General features: G+C 28.4%; 2 protein-coding genes across 2 annotated transcripts; both read right to left on the bottom strand.

Moving 5' to 3' along the window:
* Positions 1–3663: 3663 nt before the first annotated feature.
* Positions 3664–4520, bottom strand: LOC103498482 (mini zinc finger protein 2). The gene has a single exon (XM_017046917.2). It carries the CDS (start codon positions 4384–4386, stop codon positions 4096–4098), a length of 291 nt encoding a protein of 96 aa, XP_016902406.1. The 5' UTR covers positions 4387–4520; the 3' UTR covers positions 3664–4095.
* Positions 4521–20141: 15621 nt separating this feature from the next.
* On the bottom strand, positions 20142–21647 carry LOC103504491 (zinc-finger homeodomain protein 10-like). Its single transcript, XM_051090213.1, has 2 exons — positions 21489–21647; positions 20142–21397 (listed from the first exon to the last, which is right to left on the bottom strand). Exon 2 carries the CDS (start codon positions 21370–21372, stop codon positions 20425–20427), a length of 948 nt encoding a protein of 315 aa, XP_050946170.1. The 5' UTR covers positions 21373–21397; positions 21489–21647; the 3' UTR covers positions 20142–20424.
* Between the last annotated feature and the right edge of the window lie 851 nt (positions 21648–22498).

The raw sequence follows: 22498 nt of genomic DNA, 5'->3' as shown, positions 1-22498 counted from the left end.
GGGAATTTCTGTTTTTTAAAAAAGAATTAGGCAGCAAGATTAGATGGACATATTTTCAAGAGGGAAAGTGAACAAAATTGTCTTTGTTGCTGCTTGCTATATTTGTCAATTGGATAATTAGGGCTATATTTGTCAATTGGATAATTAGGGCTATATTTGTCAATTGGATAATTAGGGCTATATTTGTCAATTAGATACTTAGGGCTTCATGAGCACCTTCTTGAAACTTTTTTAATTTAAACAAATATCATTTTCCTTATTTCTTTCATTCTTGTGATACCCACAAAAGAAGGCAAGGAATTTTTAGAGAAATTTCAATGACATTGACAATTACTTTATATATTATAAAGCCCTAAGTAGTATGATTTTTAAACAATATTATTTCAAATTATTTTCAAAATATATTAATCCTTTTAACCTAATTCTAAATAGTTAGTAATCGGTTAAACCCAATTTTTAAACTTTGGTTTGTAAATCAATTTAGTTCTTAAATTTTAATAGGTAATAATTTGTTTATTTTATTTTTAACTTTATAACAATTAATTAGTCTTAATCTAAAATATCTCATCAAAATTCAATTCAACGTAAATCTTTATTATTTCATCATGATATAGATTTTATATTTGGTAAATATATTTTTTAATTAGTTTATTAGTTTGTTTAGGTAAAAAATCTCATTATAAAATCTTAGTACCAATTTGTAAGATAGGGACTAAATCCTTATAAAATTTTAATTAATCAAGAATTAAATTGTTCCAAATTAAAATTGAGGAGCTAAATTATTAGTTTAGTTCTATAAAACTAGGAGTAGTGGAACTAAAATATATTTAAGTTTTTTTAGCTATTATTGATTTATTTAGGTTAATTAAGCTATTTTTAGGCAACCATATTGTAATTTAAAGTATTTGGATAGGGCGAGTCACACACAACCTAAACTCCATTGGCCCTTAATAATAATCTATTCTTCCTTATGTCAATTCATTCATCTAATCACCTTTTTTACTAAAAAATAAATAAATTAAAATCTCAATTAGTTTATATATTAATTATTATCCATATTATATTATTAAATATGAGTTGACAAAACTATATATTAACATATAAAGTCTAGAAATTCTTTTCCAGAACTAAAAAAGTTATATATATTTACACTTCAGACTAAAACATGAAAGTCCATTGAGTTAAGTATTTTGTTCATTTTTCTATTTTTAACGAATTTTTTTAAAATTAAATTAAATATAAATTAATATATTATACAAACCTATAAGAAAACACTAAAACTTAAATAGGATTAATATATATAGACAAAACCCACTATTCACATTAAAAAGAAAAGATTATACGTTGGTTCTATAAATCTATGAATGTGTAAAAATTAATTTATGGTCTTGAAAAAGAAACACTTGTGTGATGAACTTGAAAATAGCTAGAAATTTGATTCTATTCTAAGCTAGTCTTTCATGTAATGATATTAATTATGCTTATCTATCTTTCATAACCATTAGACAAATTATATTGTCACATAAGAATGTCAATATTAAGTGAGTTGCTAGATTTGACCCTTTTGTTAATTATGAATGTGCATGATATAACATATTATTCTATTTGCACATGAAGAAATGGACTAGTTACCAATAAATATATAACACAATAACAACACCAACATTTTGAATGTTGTCGGAATGTATATTTTTTCTCATTCTCATGTATTCGCAATAATTCAACTCCAATTAAGTTTAATTTATCCCCTATAGACAATCTTTACTATTGCCGATATATATATGTCTATAAATTAAGATGAAACTCTATACTTAACATTTAAGTCATCTCTATGTACATTGTAAATCAACAACTATCGTCAAAAATCTATTAACCACTCGAATCTAGCTATTGATATTTGATAGATTAGGCATATTAGTTTTTGGAACAATAATAATGAACAAGTTGGAGGAAATTAAAAGCAAAACAAAGGAATAGCTAGGGAGTTAATAGTTTGAAATCTAAGTGATCGAAATTATTTGGATGTAGCAAACCTAACTAGCTAAGGCTAATTCCATGCAAATTCTTCATACCAAATATCTTATAAAGGATGGTGAGATATTTGGGTTTGGAATTGACATCTACCCTCTCAAACCTCATTGAAATACAACGTATACCCGAAGCTTTGTTCCTCATAGGGTACCTCCAAAAAACCTCAAAAACCTAACTTTGAATCACTTTCGTTTTTGCAAACACTTCACATGGAGTTAATTGGCTAACCCATATGCTCTCTCTCATTTCTTCACTTGTTTTTTTCCCTCTCTCAAATATCCTTTCATGATTTTGCTCATCCATCTTGATCACAAATCATAAAATTTCACTTCGTGGTTGTTAAATCACAACTAAACTCAAACTATGCGTATTGTTTATATCTTTTTTCATTTGATTAGTATAACGCTCCATAACCATTGTTTCAGATTAGGATTTGGAACTTGGATTCTGTACTTAATAGACCCGATATATTCTCCTGCAAACCTGATAACTTTCTTCGGTTTGTTTGTCTTGAACTGTTTCTAGGAGTAAAGACAATCCCCACAAACCAACAACATGTTATGTCCTCACTTTACATGCTTTTTAAGAAAATTTTCAAGAAATCATTTAACATACAATTATATTGCTCTAAGCTAAACATGCATAACTTTGATTTTCCTTTGATTGAACCACGACACAAAAACAAGAGAATGTGCTTTTAATACTTTTATAAATTAAGTCTTCTCTAACCATATTTTCATATTTTCAAGATTCTTCTTTTATATTCAAATATGATTTCGGTCAATTCAATCCCTACTGAACTTGGGCGTTAAATTCAATCATTTTTCGATATTTTAATCCTTTGTTGTATATGTTTCAAAATAATTAACTTATCATCAATTTTTTTCCTTTATATCTTTTTGCATAAAATCTAGCTACAATGTTTCTTTCCAGCATTCTCTTTAATGTCTCAAATGTGGTCTTTAGCTAATCAATAGCATCAACCAACTAGAAAAGATAGCAACTACTTCCCTTCAATAGTGGGTTGTGTGTTAGTTTAAGCCTTTAATCAACTTTTAAGTACATTGTTAAAGAAACTTTTCCGCTATAACAACCAACATGATTGGATGTGTGGGCCTCTTCCATTTTGAATACTAAGTAATATTACCAAACAATTTTTTTCCATAAATAGAGACTTATAATTCTAGCTGTATGAAATCAAGTAATTTCCTTATAATATATAAATCCCTTTGTATTATTATGTGCAAATAGACAACAATTCTAGGGCTAAAAATCAAATTATAAAATAACCACAAAAGCCCCCCTTTTTTTCCCCCAATTCTTACATATTATCCTTTTTAAGTAAACTTATTTTTACATGAGGGTTACAATAATTCAAATTACCTTCTTACATGAAATTATTTGGACGATTATTTACCTCTAGGGTAGTCTCACTAGATTTAAAATCTCTAAAAAAAGGGGGAAAAAAAATTCAAGCAATATTGCTGACCCTTTTTCACTCAAGGGTTTTGTGAATATATTTGATCATATTTGTACATTTTTTTTTTTAATTTTGAATGTCATAGAATTATAGTGTCAATAATTAGTTGAATTGAATTTTGCCAGATATTGTAAGGACTGAAAGCTTAAAGATATTGCAATAAAGATTTTTGGTCTATTACTTCCAATCTCCAAAAGATACACTCAAATCAAATACATATATAATTCAAAAGAGATGTAATGAAAAAAAAAAAAGGATTTACATAACTTTTTTGATCCTCATATGAACCTGAAATTAAAGGGAAAAAAATTCAAAATTACACAAAGCACATATTTCTTAGTTGAAGTCAAGTTGATTCCAATCCAACACAAGAATTTTTTTTTTAAATAATAATAATAATAATAATAATAATAATAATAATTCAAGCAACAGAACAACAAAGCTGAATCTCAACTCTCAACTCTCAACTCTCAATCCCATGTTGAGAAATTTTGTTTATTCAGCACCCCGAAAAAGAAAAAGAAAAAAAATCCTCACCCCATACACACTGAAGTTATAGTATTATTATATGTATAGTCTTTTAATTAAGTTCCATTTGAGGGTGATGAAGAGCAATCACACACTACCTCAGTTCCAACTTGCCTTCTATGAAAATTCCGATGGCAACCGCAAGCGGCGCAAGTCAGTCCAGCTGTCGTCCCTTCGTCACCACTTGCCATAAATTCTCGACACCCATCAACGGCATACCCTCCGACCCCGGCAGCGTGGTTCTTTTGACACTCCCCATATCTTACACTTCTAACTGTGAAAGAAGAAGCCACAGTGTCCCTTGAGGGTTCTTCTGATCTTCTAAGCACAACTTGACGCTTCCTCATTTGAACCAAAGAAAAAAAAATTGTAACAAAAGATCCATTTTAGGGTAATTAGCTAGGTCTTGTTCTACAAAAAAGAAAAAAAAAATCTTCAAGTTTTGGTAATGGAATAATAAATTTAATGTAGGAGTTAGGGAGAGATTTTACAAATTGAAATGGGGTTCTTGGCTGAAACCCTAACCCTTAAAGCACTTGTTTAAATAGAGTTGGAAAAAAGTTCAATTGGAAAAATAGCTTTTATGACATGTCATTTTCTCATTTGTCAATTATATATCATATGGATTTTTAATTATAAATGAGATAAAATAATTATTCATTTTCTTTATTAATCATGACCATTAGTGTAATAGGAAAAAAAAAAAGATACTTGATTTGGTCAAGAACAGCTGCTCTTAATAGTGAGGAGACATGTTTTTTTCTTTCAAGTCTCTTCTCATGTTTGGATATGTAACTTTTTGTTCTTTCTTTTATAAAAAATTAATAAATTATTAACAATGAATGAATAATTAAAATGAAAATGAAAATCAAATGTAGTAATGTGATGATGATGGGTTAAAGATGAAAAAACCCTAGGGGGAGGTGTGACCTACTGGGTTGAAAATGGGGTTATTTACAACTCACCATAAGGCAAAAATAAAAAAGAAAAAAAAGCAATAATTCAGACGTAAATAAGGCAAAATTTAAAGAGGTTAAGAAATTTTTTTTTGTATTCATGTAGGTGCTTGATTGGTTTAATATAGAATTGAACAGCTATGTAATAAGTTGGCTTTTGAGCCTAATTTGTACTGTGGCCCCTAAATGAGTGTAAATGGGAGGCTGGTTTTTGTGGGGCTATTACTGCCTAAAATATATATTATATATATGCTTCATTTTTAATTTAATTTCTCTCTTCTTTCCATATTATATAATATATATATTTCGACTTTCAATTGTTACTAAATTTGATTCAAATTTAAGTTGGGATTACGGTTAACATAGTCTCTGTGATCTCTTATGTGCTTGAAAAGATATGATACTTTATTTAATTATAATATATTCTTTTTATATATATATATATATATATTGACATATTATATATATTGAATTTTGGATTAAGAAACCCTAGCATACTTCGATTCTAACATAGTACTTTGAATTTTACTTTTAGCATCTGATTTATGCATCTTTTGGGTCGAGACGTGATGATGGCGCCAAGGAGATGACAATCTAGTTGAGATGATTAGGTGCGCTCACTGGTCCCTCGATCTTTAGTTCTTTTTAAAGAAAAAAGATGTAAAGATGGTAATGTATGCCTCAATAATATTAGAAAGAAATTTCTTATATGAAGCCTAACATTTTTCTTTACAATATATGGGACGGTCGATATCAATATTTGATTTCTCGTTGAAATATATATCTCATATATATTTAAAAGAAAAAAAAAAACTTTGGGTCGTAGGTGCAACATGAGCTGCACCCAAACATCTGTTGTGCAACGTCCGAAATTATTTTCATTTTTTCTATAACGATAGAATAAGAGAGGTATAGAGATTAGCTAGAGCTTAAGTTGCACGTAGCCATTGTCGTGACTAAGTTAGTTAAGTTTTATGTTCGAGGTCTCGTAATTAATTATGAGACCTAAGTGTAAGACCATTTAATTTGATAAAATATAAAATCATTATTTCCTTCAAAAACTTTAACTAATTAGTTAATTATTATTGATAAATTTATATTATTTATTTTTGGTAAGAATATATGATGGGACCTCAACATATTTTAATTAATACATAATTTTTATATATGTGTAGTATATATTGCTTTCCTTCATCCTAAATGTAGGCTAAATTCTCATATTTGTCCTTAAAAATTTATCTAATTTGTTTCATATGATTTCTCAATTTCAATTATTGTCCTTTTCATCTTCACTACAAACCTTTCTGGTCCGACAAATTTGGTTTGCAGCTTAATTATTCCAAATACCATAAATTTGAGGAAACAAAATGGATTCTTTCAAGTTTAATAATAGATATGTTGTACAAACAAATATTATATGTTGTCGTAGTACATGCTACTTTTTTATTACAACTTTCTACAAAATATATAATACCATTTTTATGGGTATGGTAGGTTAATATATATGAATATAACTCAATTCACTATTACAGTTTTACTATAAAATCTTTCCGATAAGAGATTTGATTCTCCTACATACGGGTTTGTTGAACGGAAAAACAAAAAAAAATCAACTATAGCCTAGGAATGTATGTTTATAGTGATTGTTAATTGATCATATCTAAACGTATTTAGTTAGTTTGTTTTAATTATGTTGTTTCTTAGAGTGAACATTATCCAACGTACTTATTCTCACTCACATGTTTTTTAGAAATTTCTTACGGGAAATTCATCTACCTAATATAGAATAGTTGTTCAAAGGTAAAAACATGATCAACTTTGAAATTTCAATGAATGAGCCACATAGAAGAAAGATGCATATTGTCATATATGTAGTATGTATTTGTTACGTTCTTTTTAAATCTTTCTTAACTATACTTTTATATTATCCAGATCGCTAATCATTTGGACGTATGTCTTGGTTCATCATATACCTCTCATGAATTTGACTTTGCATGTCCACCAACTTTTTCTACCTAAATCATTAGTCACCAAACCACGTCTTGCAAGGAGAGGTTCCACTCTAATACGATCTATAATGCCATTTTAGGTGCTAACAATTTTGCATCTTCTTGGAAGCTTTTCTAGGGTTTGGAAAGAGTTCTTTATTTGAAGGAGTGATTGTTGGTTTATTTGTTGTTGTGGCACCAAAAAGAAAAAAGAAAAAGTGTGTGTCAAATTTCTAAAATTGGTTAGAACTTTGAAATACTTAGTAAAATATATATTACAATTAAAGTTTATAAAGTGGGAATTCGACATATATATGTTAGTTTGATTTGTTCATTTATTTTCTAAAGAAAGCCTAATCTAATGTGATGATAGCTTACCAATTCTCACATGAAAAGCAATCCATCGAAGTACCCTCTCGGCCTCTCATATTATTGGTAGCCTAATTAATAATGTAATAAATAGGTCAATTAAAATGTTCAATTCTTATTATATCTTTCTAGTAAAAGCAACTATATGATTGTTTCAAGTTGCCACATTATTTAATTTGTGTAGATATTAATCCATGCCTATTATTATTATTATTATTATTATTATTATTATTATTATTATTATTATTATTATTATTATTATTATTATTATTATTATTATTATTATTATTATTATTATTATTATTATTATTATTATTATTATTATTATTATTATTATTATTATTATTATTATTATTATTATTATTATTATTATTATTATTATTATTATTATTATTATTATTATTATTATTATTATTATTATTATTATTATTATTATTATTATTATTATTATTATTATTATTATTATTATTATTTTATTCAAGTATAATAATGAATACTAATGTAAGCATAGTTTAATTATTTAATTGGGACTAACCTAATTTAATTAGTTTAGATATATCTTATTGATTAAAAAATAATCAGATCAAATTTGATTAATCTCCAAGAAAATGCATGTGGACAATTCGTCTCTCATTACCATATAATTAATTGGTAGCTTTTGTGTTCTTATATATTGTTAAATATATGAGACGATTATAAATATAATATAATAATAGGTTCTAAAACTTTAGTAAAAGAATTATCTTTATATAAATATAGCAATATTTAGATTCAACTTCTAGGAGTCTCTATGAATGATATATAGATCACTTATAACATCGTTGGTAGGGTAATCTATTAGTAGTACGATTTATTACTAATAAAAGTCTATCAACAACATAAAGTCATTATTAATAATAGATTTTGTTATATTGATTTGTAATTCCTTAAAGATGTTACGGTACACATTTGAATTATTAGTCCTAAAATCCTACTCATTCCAATTATAGTATTTTTGCTACATAATAGCCGAATATATGTATAAATCATTATTATTGATAGTTGAAAAATTATAACAATCATATTCAAAATACAATATGACAATGTTTTTTTTAAACTAATCTAAATATAGCAAAACCTATCAACAAAAATCTTGTATTTTTATCAAATCAATAAAATTGTATGGTCTATCAATACTAGACCACCAACAATATAAGAGTCTATTAGTGATAGATCGACTTTCCTATATTTACAATATTTTTTAAAAATAATGTTACTATAAACCTGGTTATTATCCTTAAAGTTTCTAGGCATTACAATTACTCGAATCATTGACATCCCTCCCTTTCTTCTTCGTATTAAACCCTAGTTCTCTCCCGTTGGTAAAAGTTAAAGTTATATAAACTCCCCTTTTATCCTTCCCAATAACTTTTTACTTTTGTACTAAACCAAATGCATTTGATTGTATTTGACTCAATAATTAAAATGTGTTCCTTCAAACTACTTTAGAAAATAGTTTACCATTATAAAGCTTTGTAGTTGCCTCTCTTCAATACAACACTTGAATTTACTTTATCTTAATTACATTATTCAAAGTCTAATTAAGGACTTTTTCAAAGTCTTTATTTCACTGTTCAAAAAGCAAGTTGAACAACTTTTCATTAGAAAGATTAGATTGTGTTTTTTCAAAGTGATTGGGGAGGAAAGTTCTCATTAGTTCTCTTCTTTCTTATGAATTAAGATTTAACAATATTTCTAAAAAAAGAATTGAAAATGATCCCTGTACATAGACAAGTATTTGAAATATTCGATGCGTCTGGATTGATTTTCTAATTGTTTACAAACACATTTTTTATCCTTGTAAACACTTAAAAGTCAATCAAAAATGCATTTAGGGTCGAATAAAAAAGAATCAAACAAATATTTATTCGGTAGAAAAAGAAAATTGGTATAATTCTGATTTTTCTTTTATGGGTCAACACCATAGTATATATTTTGTTAAAAAAATATTTTACACATCAAATTTTAGCTAATAAAAATTAGTTTTGCTAAAAAGAATTGTTTTAGGGAAACTCATTATTTTAAAACTAAAAAATAAAATTACAATGTAAATGATCTAGAACTTAACCCAATAATAAGTTTTTATAAAACATAATTCAATACATAAATTTAAAAGGGGTCGGTGGTTTGGAGCAGAAATGAATATGATAATTAATAAATAAAAATTAGAAAATTTGTTTTAAATGATAAAGTTATTAAAATTATTTATAGAAAAACATAGTAAAATTTGACTTTGATAGACTAAGATATATATACATTTATGTGATAAATGTGTATCTTAATCTATCACAAGATCAAAAAAAAAAAAAAATTACTTTTTATTTGTAGACATTTTGGATCCTTTTACTGTAATTTGAAAACTTTCCTTTTAAAACGAGAGAGATAAAAATGTATGCATTGGAACATGAGAAAGGCATAGTAAACCCCACAGAGCAAACCAAATTTGATGTGATGACCCTTTGTGTTTGTTAAAGCTTTATTAGTTGCTGACACACACATTACCAAGATGTGAAACCACTTTCAAAATTAGTCCAATAACAAATATGTTTCCATCTATTCTTAGGCCATCTTCATTATCCAAAGATCACATGTGACACTCTACTACTATTCCAACAATAAACATTTTGATTCCCATCTTCACTCATAAGTCAAAAGCCAGTTTTCTTTTTCTATTTTATAGTGCAACATCATGGGATCAAAATTCAATCAGTGTGCTTGAAAATGGAGTGATTTAACTCACAAAAATCACTTTACAAACCCTACCAAGTTCAGTTGAAGTAGGAGAGAATTTGAACAGTGTAATTGATGAAAATAATAATAATAATTATAAGTACTGCACATTGCTCTAAACTACAAAGTCCAAATCCTAAATAATACAGAGAAGAATATACAAGCTAATAGAAATCGAAGAAAGTATTCGAAGAAGAGGCAACATAGTAAGGCATATATACTACAACGTAGAATTGTTTTATAATGTGACAGGCAAGGAGGGTGATACCAACCATGTAGGTACGTAGTACGAATTCAATAGGGGATAGAAGGGGCCCTAAGTTTTAACATTTCCCAATATGTTCAAGTGCTGTTTTAATTACAATTCTTCTCCACTCTCCGCTTCACATTCTCCTTCACTATTCTTCACTTTCACTTCTTTGGATTGGACTGCAACAGATAATCCAAAAACTCCAAAATCAAAACTAATCCAAACTCATCTAATACTACTACTACTTTGGAACATATTGATTATTGTGTTCTAATATATATATATAAACTTCTTTTAGGTATCTTTTAGTATATTAATTATTATGAAAATTAAATGTATATTTGTTGTTTGGAAAAAACATCATTATTGTATAAAATCAACCCATTGGTTTTGTTTTTTAATGGACATAGGTTTGGATCCATTCTATGTAAAACCAATTGGTTTGGTTTGATTCTTGATTGGTCCCACCATCGATAAAATCGAATTGACTATCATGATGTAACGACCCAATTTTTTATACTAAGCTGAGGTCATTACTAAAAAAACAATAACAAGAGACATTTTTTTTGAAGAGGGAAACTAAATTTTCAATGAAAACAAAATGCTGAAACACTGATATATATACGCGGAAGCAAAACTGAGTTCCCATATGACATGTCACAGATTCTTCTCTGTCGCTCGCCAGCTTTCCTCCATCTTTACCTTTCCCTGAAATATTAAACATAGAAAGAGTGAGTATAAAGATATACTCAGTAAAGGACCTACTACTAGTCCCGCTAGTTGATCTGTTAACTTTCCATTAGAAACATAATCATAACGTTGTGTGTCCAATGGAGCACACATGAGTGAGTGAGACCTTACGAACACCCCTAAATCGTGCGAGTGATCCTGTAGGAACACCCCTAGTCGTGCAAGTGATCCCAGGTACACACTCCATAAACATATATGTAATACGTAGGTACACCCCTAATCGTGCGAGTGGTCCCGTCGGAACACCCCTAGTCGTGCGAGTGACCTCGTATACACAATATAACTGTCCCCTAACTGTGCATGTGATCCGTAGGTACACCCCTAAATCATGCGAATGATCCTGTAGGAACACCTCGTGCGAATGACCCCATAGATACGATCACAATATAGGTGGGGTAAAAAGCTCAACAGACAAAGTTAACAGACACACCACAATCCAAAGCATGTAACATCATTATATACATCATAACATGACATGAATATTAATCATAACGTCCTTATTCATGTGATTAATATATCATGTATCATAAACATCGTAAACATACCAGTCATCATCCTCAATCATAATATCAGTCATCATCCTCAATTATAATATCACTCATTATCTATAGCATCGCATTATGCATCTTAGCTACCATCAATGCATAATCGTAAATACATGCAATCTCTTAAATTTAGTTCGAAGGTCCAGTAGTAGAATCTCTTACCTGAAGATTATCTAAAAATATTTCTTTGCTGACAGTAATTTCCCAATTAAAGCAAATCCTAAACAATAAGGGAAAATCAATAACTTAATTAATAAAATTTACCAATAGCTAGTATCTAAAATTTTCCTATTTAACTTATCCAAAATTTAAGGTTGAACCCAATTCAACCTTGATAGAGAAAAAATTCAAGATTAAATTTAAAAAATTTAACCAACTGAACTTTTAAAGAAACCCCGATTAGATCCAAAATCAAATTAATAAATTATTAATTTAATTACCTTGGCTTACCAAATTTGACCAAATGGAGGTTGAAAAATTATCTAAACATTGATGAGGAAATTCATCAATTCTTCAAACTTTGTCAAAGGGACCAATCATAACTAAAACTGGTGAAGCGACAGCAGCAGATAGTTATTTTAGTGAAGAAGATGAAGAACCTTTATCTTTTTCTTTTTCTTTTTAACTTAAGCATTCCAATGCTATTTATAAACCCAAATAATAATAATAATATTTATTATTATTATTTCATTTTCCTTTTATGATATATATATAATACCAAAATATACATATATCTTTATTCCCATTATCTTTTTCCAAAATAATTAATTATCTTTCACAATAATTAATTATTATTTATCTTTCTCGAAAATAAATATTCTTTTATAAATAATTATATTTACCCAAAATATAATTATTTTCCTTTTTCTTCCGAAAAATATCTTTTCTCTAAAATCAAATTATCTTTTCTTTAAATAATTATATTTCAACAAATATAATTATCTTTTTCTTCAACATAACAATTATATATATATTTCCATATATACATATAATTATCAAATCTCCAACAAACACTCTACAATTTAATTAAATAACATCCATAATTATTTAATTCAGCTTCAACAACACTAAAAATCCACAACTTTACTTAATTCTCTTAACCTACTATTTAATCAAAATCTCAATAAACAGCACGTGCCAAAACCTCTAAATTAATTAAATATTCATCCAACAAATATTTAATTAATTTCAATTCCCACAAAATCAAATACTTCTTATTAAATGAATTCAAAATAATTTCCAATAAATTAAATCTAATTAAACAAAACTAAGATGATTAACTCCAAAATTATCTTTTTTTTTTCTTGGGCGTTACACATGATCCCTATGTTTGGATAATATTTTATAATTCTTTCACCAAATATGTTATTTTTAATTAGAAAAACCAATAAACATACCATAGAAATAAAAACTAGACAAGAAAGAACATATCAATATGGAAAGACATCCTTATTTAAATCATGAAAATTAGCTAAGCTACTGAATTTGTTTGGATGTTGGAAGAATGACTTTCTTGCTTCCTAATATAGTGTTAGTATCCATATACAACATATATTAGCAATGTAAATTTTTATATTATTGTTAACATTTCTAAAAAATTTATGAAAACATAGATTAACCTTCAACCTTTAAATTTATATACTCAACAAAAAAGAGAAAAAAAAAAAAAAGCCTTTAGATTTATGGATATGGGAGGTCTAGCAAGTTGAGGAGAGAAATGAGTTTAGGGCTAGTTGGGATATGTCAATGGCCTATTGGGCCACCTCATTGTCTTTTCTTTCATCTAATGTTTTGGGCCAACTCTCTCTGCAAAAATGCCCACTTGTAAATTATATGAGGGCCCAAGGCCCAATTTGTTTTAACTAGAGAAATATGTGAGCCTTTCAATCATCCATACCTATTAATAATCATCTTATAATATTGAAAATGAACTTGGAACATGATAGTAAATACAATAAAATAAGTTTGGTTAGGGCTATACTTATATTATCAATGTCTCTCGTCTAATTAGAATAGACTTGTATTGTTGATATAATTATATATGTATTGAGGTTAGCAGTGAGTATCACTTCAGGTGTGTTCAACTCATAGGGCTGGTAACAATTGTTTGGGCTTAGGGTGCAAAGTTGTGTCTGATTGAGTTGTGTGTATGTATATATATGTTGCTATAACTTTTTTTGTTCTACCATTATTCAACTACGTTCACATATACTTTTCAAATAAATTTAAAACTCATTTAAGATGTAAGCTCAATAAATAAAAATATATTTTACACTTTTCTACAACTTGATCCAGGCAAAACACTATTATTTATATAATCTACAATCTTGTAACATAGTTAATGTGGTGCAACATATTGAGTTGAAGAAACCTAAAGCATATTTTCCATGAGTGATTGAGTTAGAAGTTGGAGTCGGTCATCTAAGCTGATCGCCCCCAAGTTAGAGGTCAAAGATAGCATTGTGGGATTTTCAGAGGTGATCTTTTTCGGATATAGTTGCCTTAGGTGAACATCAGTGTTGGTCGTCAAAGGTGACAATTATTCTTGAATTAAGTTGATAAACATGATCTTCGTCGGAGTTGTTGTCAGATTTGATGTTAGAGTCTTATGTAGATCGTTGGAGTTGATTGAGTGGAATGGTCAATGGAGTGCGACATTGGTATTCTTTGGCGCTTATCGATGAGTGAAGTAATTGAAAAGATTAAGAGAGAGGAGTGTGTTTGGTTGAATTTGTAACTAAAATAATTAACTCTACTCTACCAACATTTGAACTCGGTGGACCAAATACAGGGTTGGTAATCTCTACCTATTCAACCCAACTCATCTATGATAGTTTTTTCCTTTCTTTTTTAAAGTCGGAAGAAACAAATCAATTAACATGTTTCTTGTTTTAAGATGTGGTAGATTAACTAAATTTGCAAAACTGTATATAATTTACTACATTAGCAAAATTCTGAAAAAAAAAAAAAAAAAAAGAGAATTGTTGGTTCATTACATACAAATAATTCATAAAAATATACCTCTAAGAATTGAGATGATATGACAAACAAATGATTTTGTTTCTTAAAGGTTACGAGGAAGCAGAATGGTAATTAGTGAAGTAGTAAAATATTAATTAGGGTTTATAATATTATTAGTTTGAGAAGTGATATAATTAGTTGGAAATTGAGAGGCCAAAAAATGAAAAGATGTTATGATTTGGTTAAAGTATTAATTAATGTGTTTTGAAGGATAAAGTGGTAAGTTAAGTAAGTAAGTAAGTAAGTAAAGGGGAGAGATGCGTTGTTGTGTAATATTGTGTTAGGACCACAGCATTTACAAAATGCCCAAATTTTTGATGCTCCAAATATATATTATCTTTGTGGTCCTTCTTCCCATTATTGCATTAGTGGCCTCACTATTGCCTTTCTTACACATTTCTTTGGGCTTTTCTTCCACACACCCCCCCCCCCCCCCCCCTTCAATCTCTTCTTCTTCTTCTTCTTCTTCTTCAATTTTCCCCCCCTTTCAAATAATTCTAATCCCTTTTTCAAAATCCCAATCAATTACAGAACAAATGCCCCCTCCCCCCCCCCCTCCCTTCAAATTTTACTTTTATCCCCCCGCCTTGGATGGATATGCCTTCAAAGTCGTCCAACATCCTTTTAATAAAGGAATGGTCATCAGTTTGCAAGAGACGACAACTATCTCTAATTATAATATAAGAGGCCTTTTAATTTAGGCAAAACTAAAAGCAACCCTATGTCTAAAGTGGATAATATCATACCATCGTAGAGATATTTGAAACTCTATCATCTCTAACAATCTTGGCCATAGTTCAAACCTAGAAAGTAATTTACTACGTATTTTCTTAACATCCAAATGTTGAAGAGTCAAATGAATTGTCTCGTAAAATTAACCATGATAGGTGTAGTTGGGTTGGAGAGACACTAATAATAAATGTAAAACAAAAAAAAAAAAAAAGGATTTCATTAACTAGAAAAGAAAGAGAGGGGAGTAGGTAGGTAAAACATTAATTCCCAATTATTTCAAACACCCAACTTTTTTTAATTCAAGTTTGACTAAGGAAGGAAAAAAAAAAGTAAATTTTTTTTCCTTTTTTTCATTGAGAGTTGCTATTATGTATTATTTTTAGGATATTATTATAAACTGTGTTTGAAATATATTTTTAAGTGCTTAATTTTAAAAATAAATCATTTTAAAGAAAAAATAAGATGTTTGACAATTACGAAAAAAAGATTTCGAAGTGTATTTGAAACCATATTTATCCAAATTAAGAGTTTAATAAAAAGGAATTGAAGGATGCCCTAAATCAAATTACATGCAACAACCAAATTATTGAAACAAAGATAGCTTGGAATTAGGGTTTGTGTGTGTGGTTAATTATGTGTTTGTACGGTTCATAAGATATTATAACAAATAACATAATTTTATATATAAATCTACCCTTCAATAATTTTCAATAATGTTTTCAATAATAATTCAATCCTATTCAGTATATTATTTATTTGTATATGTTAAATAACAAAATGTGATATTCATTATATTGTTTTCTTCATCAAATTGAAAACAATTTATTAATTATTATATATATATATATATATATATATATATATATATATATATATATGCACTTTTTGAATGATACAAACAATCAATATTAATAATTAAACAATTAATTTATCTGTATGATATATTTTAAATAATGATCCAATCCTATAATTCAATATAAACAATTTATTTTTTCATGAAATTTGTCATCTTTGATACAAGCAATATATATGAATAAGTGTTGGTTCAATTATTATATACAAAGAAATAACTACCTCTAAATTTTAGGTTGTTTATTCAATTCTATTGAATGATTAATTAAAATACGGATATAGATCATTTTTAAATATAGCAAATTGAATCAAAATATTTCTAAAATATAGTAAGATTTCAAATATTCTATCGTTGATATTGATAGAATTGATACAAGGATAGAATCTGAATTTTTGTTAGAATTTGTAAATATATTTTCGACAGCTCTATCGTTTATAATAATTTCAAAAAATTATTAACAAAGTTTTTAAATTATATACAAAAGTTATTAATTTAGAAAATGGTGCTATCCGTAGAACGAACGAGGTTTCCTTTAAATTGGTAATTATCAATATAGCAACATTTCAAAAAAGATTTCTTTGAAAGCTAAATTCTTTTATATTTTGTTATATCTGCTAATATTTTGGGTTTGATTATAATATTTTCGGCTATCCATTTTTATTTAAAGTCTTAAGATAAACTTCAAAAATTGGTTTTGAGTGGTTGTCAAACGTTTAACTTTTGTTGAAAGTAATTTATTTTTAAAATTAAACATTTAAAATTTTTAAATAGAGTGTATCGAAACAGTACCCTAATTTTAGTTAGAATACAAACGACAATAGAATGAAATCCATAAACTCAAATAGAGGATAACTAATTGGTAGAGGTTATTAATTTTGCTTAGTTGTTGGAGGTTTCTTGAAGATACATTTTTCTTATATATATATATATATATATATATATATATATATATTTGTTATTAATTTGAAATTAGAGAAATTAGGTTAGAGGAAATTAAGCATAAAATTAGTAGGACCAATAATGAGACAAAAGAAAGTGTCATATTTTAATGCTACTTTAGGTTGATGATAAGCTCTGTTCCATTAGAATCCAATGAAAATAGACTAATGCTTCTTCAAATGGCCATAAATACATATAGTGACATTCATTATTTGTTTTCACTAATTCTCCAAATCAATCAAATTGATAAACTTCACATCAATTCATTAACCTCCAAACTCCTACATGGCCTCTTCCTCTCCACCATTTTTCTACCTTTAGCGACTCCTTTTCTTTTATTTTAATTTCTACTCACTCCCTCTTTAATTTTTGTGGTATTTTGTTTACATACTTTATTTACTAATTAGAATTTGATAGAAAACTTGTTTTAGATTTGATGTAACCATAGAAAATATTTTTTTTATTAATTTTTTATTATATTTGAAAACAATACAAATAATAATTAGATTAAAAATATATTTAAAAGTAAAATTTATATTTTAGTACTCTATATGAACATAAAATACATAAAAGAAAACTATTATGTTAATTTTAATGGCTTTTAAAGATTGATTATTAATAAATTTGTTAGAATCATTTACTTAATATTTAATCCTAAGCTTTTAAAATTTAAATTTTATTCTTTATAAATTAAAATGGATTTGTAAATCTAATAGTTTCCTTGTAAAACCAATGTCTATATCCTAAATTTTCAAATGACACAATTACATCAATGCCACCAAATTTCTTTGAACAATATCATATAATACTTTTTTTTAAAAAAAAAAAAAAAACCTCAAAATAAACCAAAGGCCAAAAATACATTTGAAATTTCATGAGCAAAGAAGAGTTTTGAATTTTGATGTAGCTAAGACGATTAATTATTTTAGAAAATATAATATAGTAATAGAAATAGAGATTTTTGTATGCTAATAATTTATTTAAGGAGTTGAGCTATTTTTTTCAATATAATAGTTGAAATTGACAAGTTGTGAATTATTTTATAGTTGGCATCTAATAAGTTCAAAGGTTCAGCTTTTAAATCATAGTGATTAAGTGTCCATTTTTGCTATAGTCTAATGTTTTGAGACAGAAAAGACAGCTAAACAAAATTGCACACATTATATTTACCTAATTAAGCTAACACCTTTATTATTCTTTCCCTAACATAACTTAATTAATTTGATCAACCCCTCCCAATAAATAAACAAAAAACTATTAACTTTACATATCCCATTCATCATTCTTTACACTTTGCCTTCATTAACAATTATAAACAAGTCTCTACTATCTAAGATACCGTTGATTCTATCGAAAAACCTCCGTGAACAGAAAAAATATCATATGGGTTAATTAAAAGAAGAAATTTTGTTTTAAATAACAAAAATGCTACAAATATAGCAAAATGTCACGGTCTATCACAGATTTAGGAATTTTGTTGATACAAGACTTTATAATTCAATAAAAAAAAATGAAGCTTAAACCTAGGTTTAGAGAGGGATGAATGTGTGCTAGCTAATGGTGTTGGTATTGCTATATTCGAAAACAAAAACAAACCATTAAAAGAAAACAATAAAATTAGGTTGATAATAATTATAACATGAAAAAACTTCCAAAACTTTATAGAAATTTGTTAATACACCTGAACTTAAATATTGTTAAGTGTATGAGAGTTTGAAACCAAATACACATATATGTCGATCCTTTCTATAGTGAAATTAACACGCTCTATATTGCGGTTTGAATTTTGAAGTCAAAATTTGGAGTAGTAGAAGAAACATATAGTAATCCCATATAATAGATAGGTATAGCCTAGAGTCTTTCACACAGAACTCAACAAAAAGTACATAGGTAATACCATTCATAAAGCTTTGTATTGTGACAAATGAGTCATGCAGGTCCCAATATCTTTATACTCTAAAAAGACATTTTTTTTTTCCTTCTTTAAATTCAATTTTATTATATCATTAATTCAACCAACCATTTCAATTCTCCTCTCTTACTTTTTGTTCCAAATCTATGAAATTTTTGAAAAATAAAACATGGAGCTATAAAGAGATTCAAAAACAAAAGAGAAAAACGAGGAAAAAGCTATCAAGTTTTATAGGAAAGTATTTTGAACTAGTCTTCATTGTGACACTTTTTTTCATTGTTCCTCATCCATCTAATAATTATAAATGTGATAATTACAAGGTATAAGTCATATTTTGATTAATTATTTTAAGTAAAAAAAAAAATTAAAAAATCAACTCTATCTATCACCTTTATCATGACACTAAAGAACTTAATTGAAAATAAAATTTCAACGCTTAAATAATGAAATTTAATTAAATTGACTCGTAATATAAAATAGGCAAAATTACTTTAAACTTTATGTAATTAAATATTAATGATATACAAAAGAGGAATGCTTCCCATTAAAGGAAAGTGGGATTAGAAAGAAAGGGGAAGAATTTGTAGAATTACTTACACATGCAAAAAGGGTTATTCGATTATGATGATTATGATGATGATGATGATGATGATTAAATCTAAGAACATTATTAATTATTCTAATCACTTTCTTTAAATATTAAATGATGTACTATTTTACTACACATCCCCCTTTCCACTTTGCTTCTTTAAACCAAAAAAAAAAAAAAAACAATAATATAAAGTACGACCAATGATTGAAAATAGTGAAAATAAAATTAAAATACAAAACCCTCTTTACTTAATTATTATAATTATACATTAATGTAATACATAATTTTGATAAATGTGCATAAAATCTAATGTTTTAGGCTATATTCTACTTTTTGCTGCTTTCTTCGAGACAGAAAAAAAAAATCTTTTGGTGTTTGTGATTAGACGTTAGATAATAGATATGGGGTGGGGGGAGAGAGATTAAGGAGGAAAATAAAGTAATTAATAAGGATTAATGATTGATTAATGTTTTTTTTACTCTTCTCTCTGTTCTTAATTAATAATTTCATCTCAGTAGTCATCTCTTAATTCATTAAATTCAACACTAAACTAAAAAATTAAGGAAAGAAAAAAAGAAAAAAGAAAAAAGAAAAAGAAAAACTAGAGCTACCTAGCTTGGATTTCCGTATCGGGGGATGATGATGATGATGATGATGATGATGATGATGATGGAGTTTTTATTAATTAATTACTTGGGAGAAGAGCAGATCAAGAAGAAGAAGATGACCCATTTGAGCCAATATGCATATGTAAGCCCCCATCTGGTTCATCTTCATGATTGTTGACGGTGGCGATGGCTGCGGCGACGGTGGCAATGGCGGTGGCGGTAACGTCGCCATTGGAATCAGGCTTTTTTCCCATGGTGTTCTTGTTGTTATGCATCCAAACTTTAAGAACCCCTCTTTCAACTCCAACTTGATTACAAAAATCTCGAACCAAATCATCATCTCGTTTCTGCATTTTCCATCCCACCCGTTCGGCAAAATCCAGCATTTTCTCCTTCTGTTCATTACTAAATTTCGTCCGAAACCGTTTCCGAGTGTTCGGACTCACCGTCGGCACCGAATTATTCCCCTGAGTGTGATTTTCCGGTGGACGACCCGACAACCCAGCGGAAAGCGCTAATAACATATGTGGCGCAGATGGGTAATAGGAAGAAGAGATTGGCGGAGGAGATGCCGAATTGGGGCTTCGGTTACCGGCGAGTGGCGGTGGTGGTGGGTGGTGACGATGGTGAGGTTGATACTCAATAACATGAGTTGGCGCTGTATTGATAGCTAAAGTTGAAATTGGATCTTCAGGATCACGGCGGTGGAAATTCCGGTGACAACCACAAGCGGCGCATCTAAGGGAAGTGGGATCGGAGGGTGTAGCGGAAGGGGAAGGCATAAATTCGCCACATCCATCCAAGGCGTGAGCTCCTAAAGTGGCGGCATGATTTTTGAGACATTCTTTGTAAGAAACAACAACCGTGGAGGAGGAGGAGGAGGAGGAGGGAGGGCGATGGTGATGATGGTGATGGTGATTGTGGTGGTGGTGGCGCTTGAGAACGCCGTTGGTGAAAGACGGTGGGATCTTTGTCGGAGTATCGGAGTCAGCGTCGGGGGATTTAGTGTTATTACTACTAGTAGTGATGGGAGCTGGGGCTAAATCCATGGGCACTATCTCTCAAAAACACACACTAAAAAGAAATAAAAAGGGGGGGTTTCTTTAAAAATTCAAAATTAAAGAAACACAACAACTACAAATAAAATTGAGGAAAAAAGATTAACCTGTCTGTAAAAATTAAGATCCTTACTCATTACTTCTCTGGTGAAGAAGAAGAAGAAGAAGAAGAAGAAGAAGAAGAAGAAGAAGAAGAAGAAGAAGAAGAAAGCGAGTATGCTGAGAAAAACAGAGAAAAAGGGAAGGAGATAATAAAAATCTTTTTATTTTAAAATTATTATTATCATTTATTTATTTATTTATTTATTTATATTTTATATTTTTTCTGTGGTTGTGCTTTGTTAACCCAATTCTTTTCAATTTAACCCTAGTTATAATCTTTGGTTAAGTTGGGTGGACCCATTTTGAGGATAGTTGTTGCATGTGTAATAAATATACCTCAATACAACCACTGAGTAGTAGGAGAAGTAGCAAGTAATGTTTCCATTTTATTACTTTTCTGCTTAATTTTGTATTTAATTTCTAATAATCAGGATTATATTTCATTTGTCTTTGGACAATTATGAGTCAGTCAGGGGTGAGTTGACCCAAGAATTTATATAATTATTCATTATATATATATATATATATATATATAAAGGAAAAAGAATTGAAATTTTAACTATAGGGTGATGGAGGGAGGACCAGAGACAATACACTGCAAACCCATGTTAATTTTTTTTCTCTTTTTTCTTTCAATTTTGCCAAGTTGCTTCTAGGAATGGACCGCTTTTAAAGTAACTTTTTTTTTTTTTTTTTCTTTTTCTTTTGTTTATTTATTGATATTGGGTTTAGGTGTTTGTGTGTTTTAGTTTTGGATTTACATAAAAACAGAAGTGAAATGACGAAAATGGGTGCTGGGGATGGGATTTAGAGGAAGTGGTGATGAGGGGTAGATTTGTCTTTTGCCAGGGGAGGGGAATGGATTTTGATTTTAATTTTGAAGTTGGGATTTATATATATTACGGCTGGAAGTGGGAAGGGGTATTTATGTCGGCTTCGAAGGAATTTTAGGACGTTGAAACTTGGAATAATCCAATAACCCTCGTTTTAATATGTCCATTCCCAAACGACACCG

This window comes from Cucumis melo, chromosome 9 (assembly GCF_025177605.1).
Source record: "Cucumis melo cultivar AY chromosome 9, USDA_Cmelo_AY_1.0, whole genome shotgun sequence".
Lineage (NCBI taxonomy): Eukaryota > Viridiplantae > Streptophyta > Magnoliopsida > Cucurbitales > Cucurbitaceae > Cucumis > Cucumis melo.
Note: the sequence above shows the minus strand (reverse complement) of the source record. Positions and strands in the feature narration are given on the sequence as shown.

Bases quoted from the DNA above. Each gene is read 5' to 3' on its own strand.
- LOC103498482 (XM_017046917.2), bottom strand. From the start codon at position 4,386: ATGAGGAAGCGTCAAGTTGTGCTTAGAAGATCAGAAGAACCCTCAAGG.
- LOC103504491 (XM_051090213.1), bottom strand. From the start codon at position 21,372: ATGGATTTAGCCCCAGCTCCCATCACTACTAGTAGTAATAACACTAAA.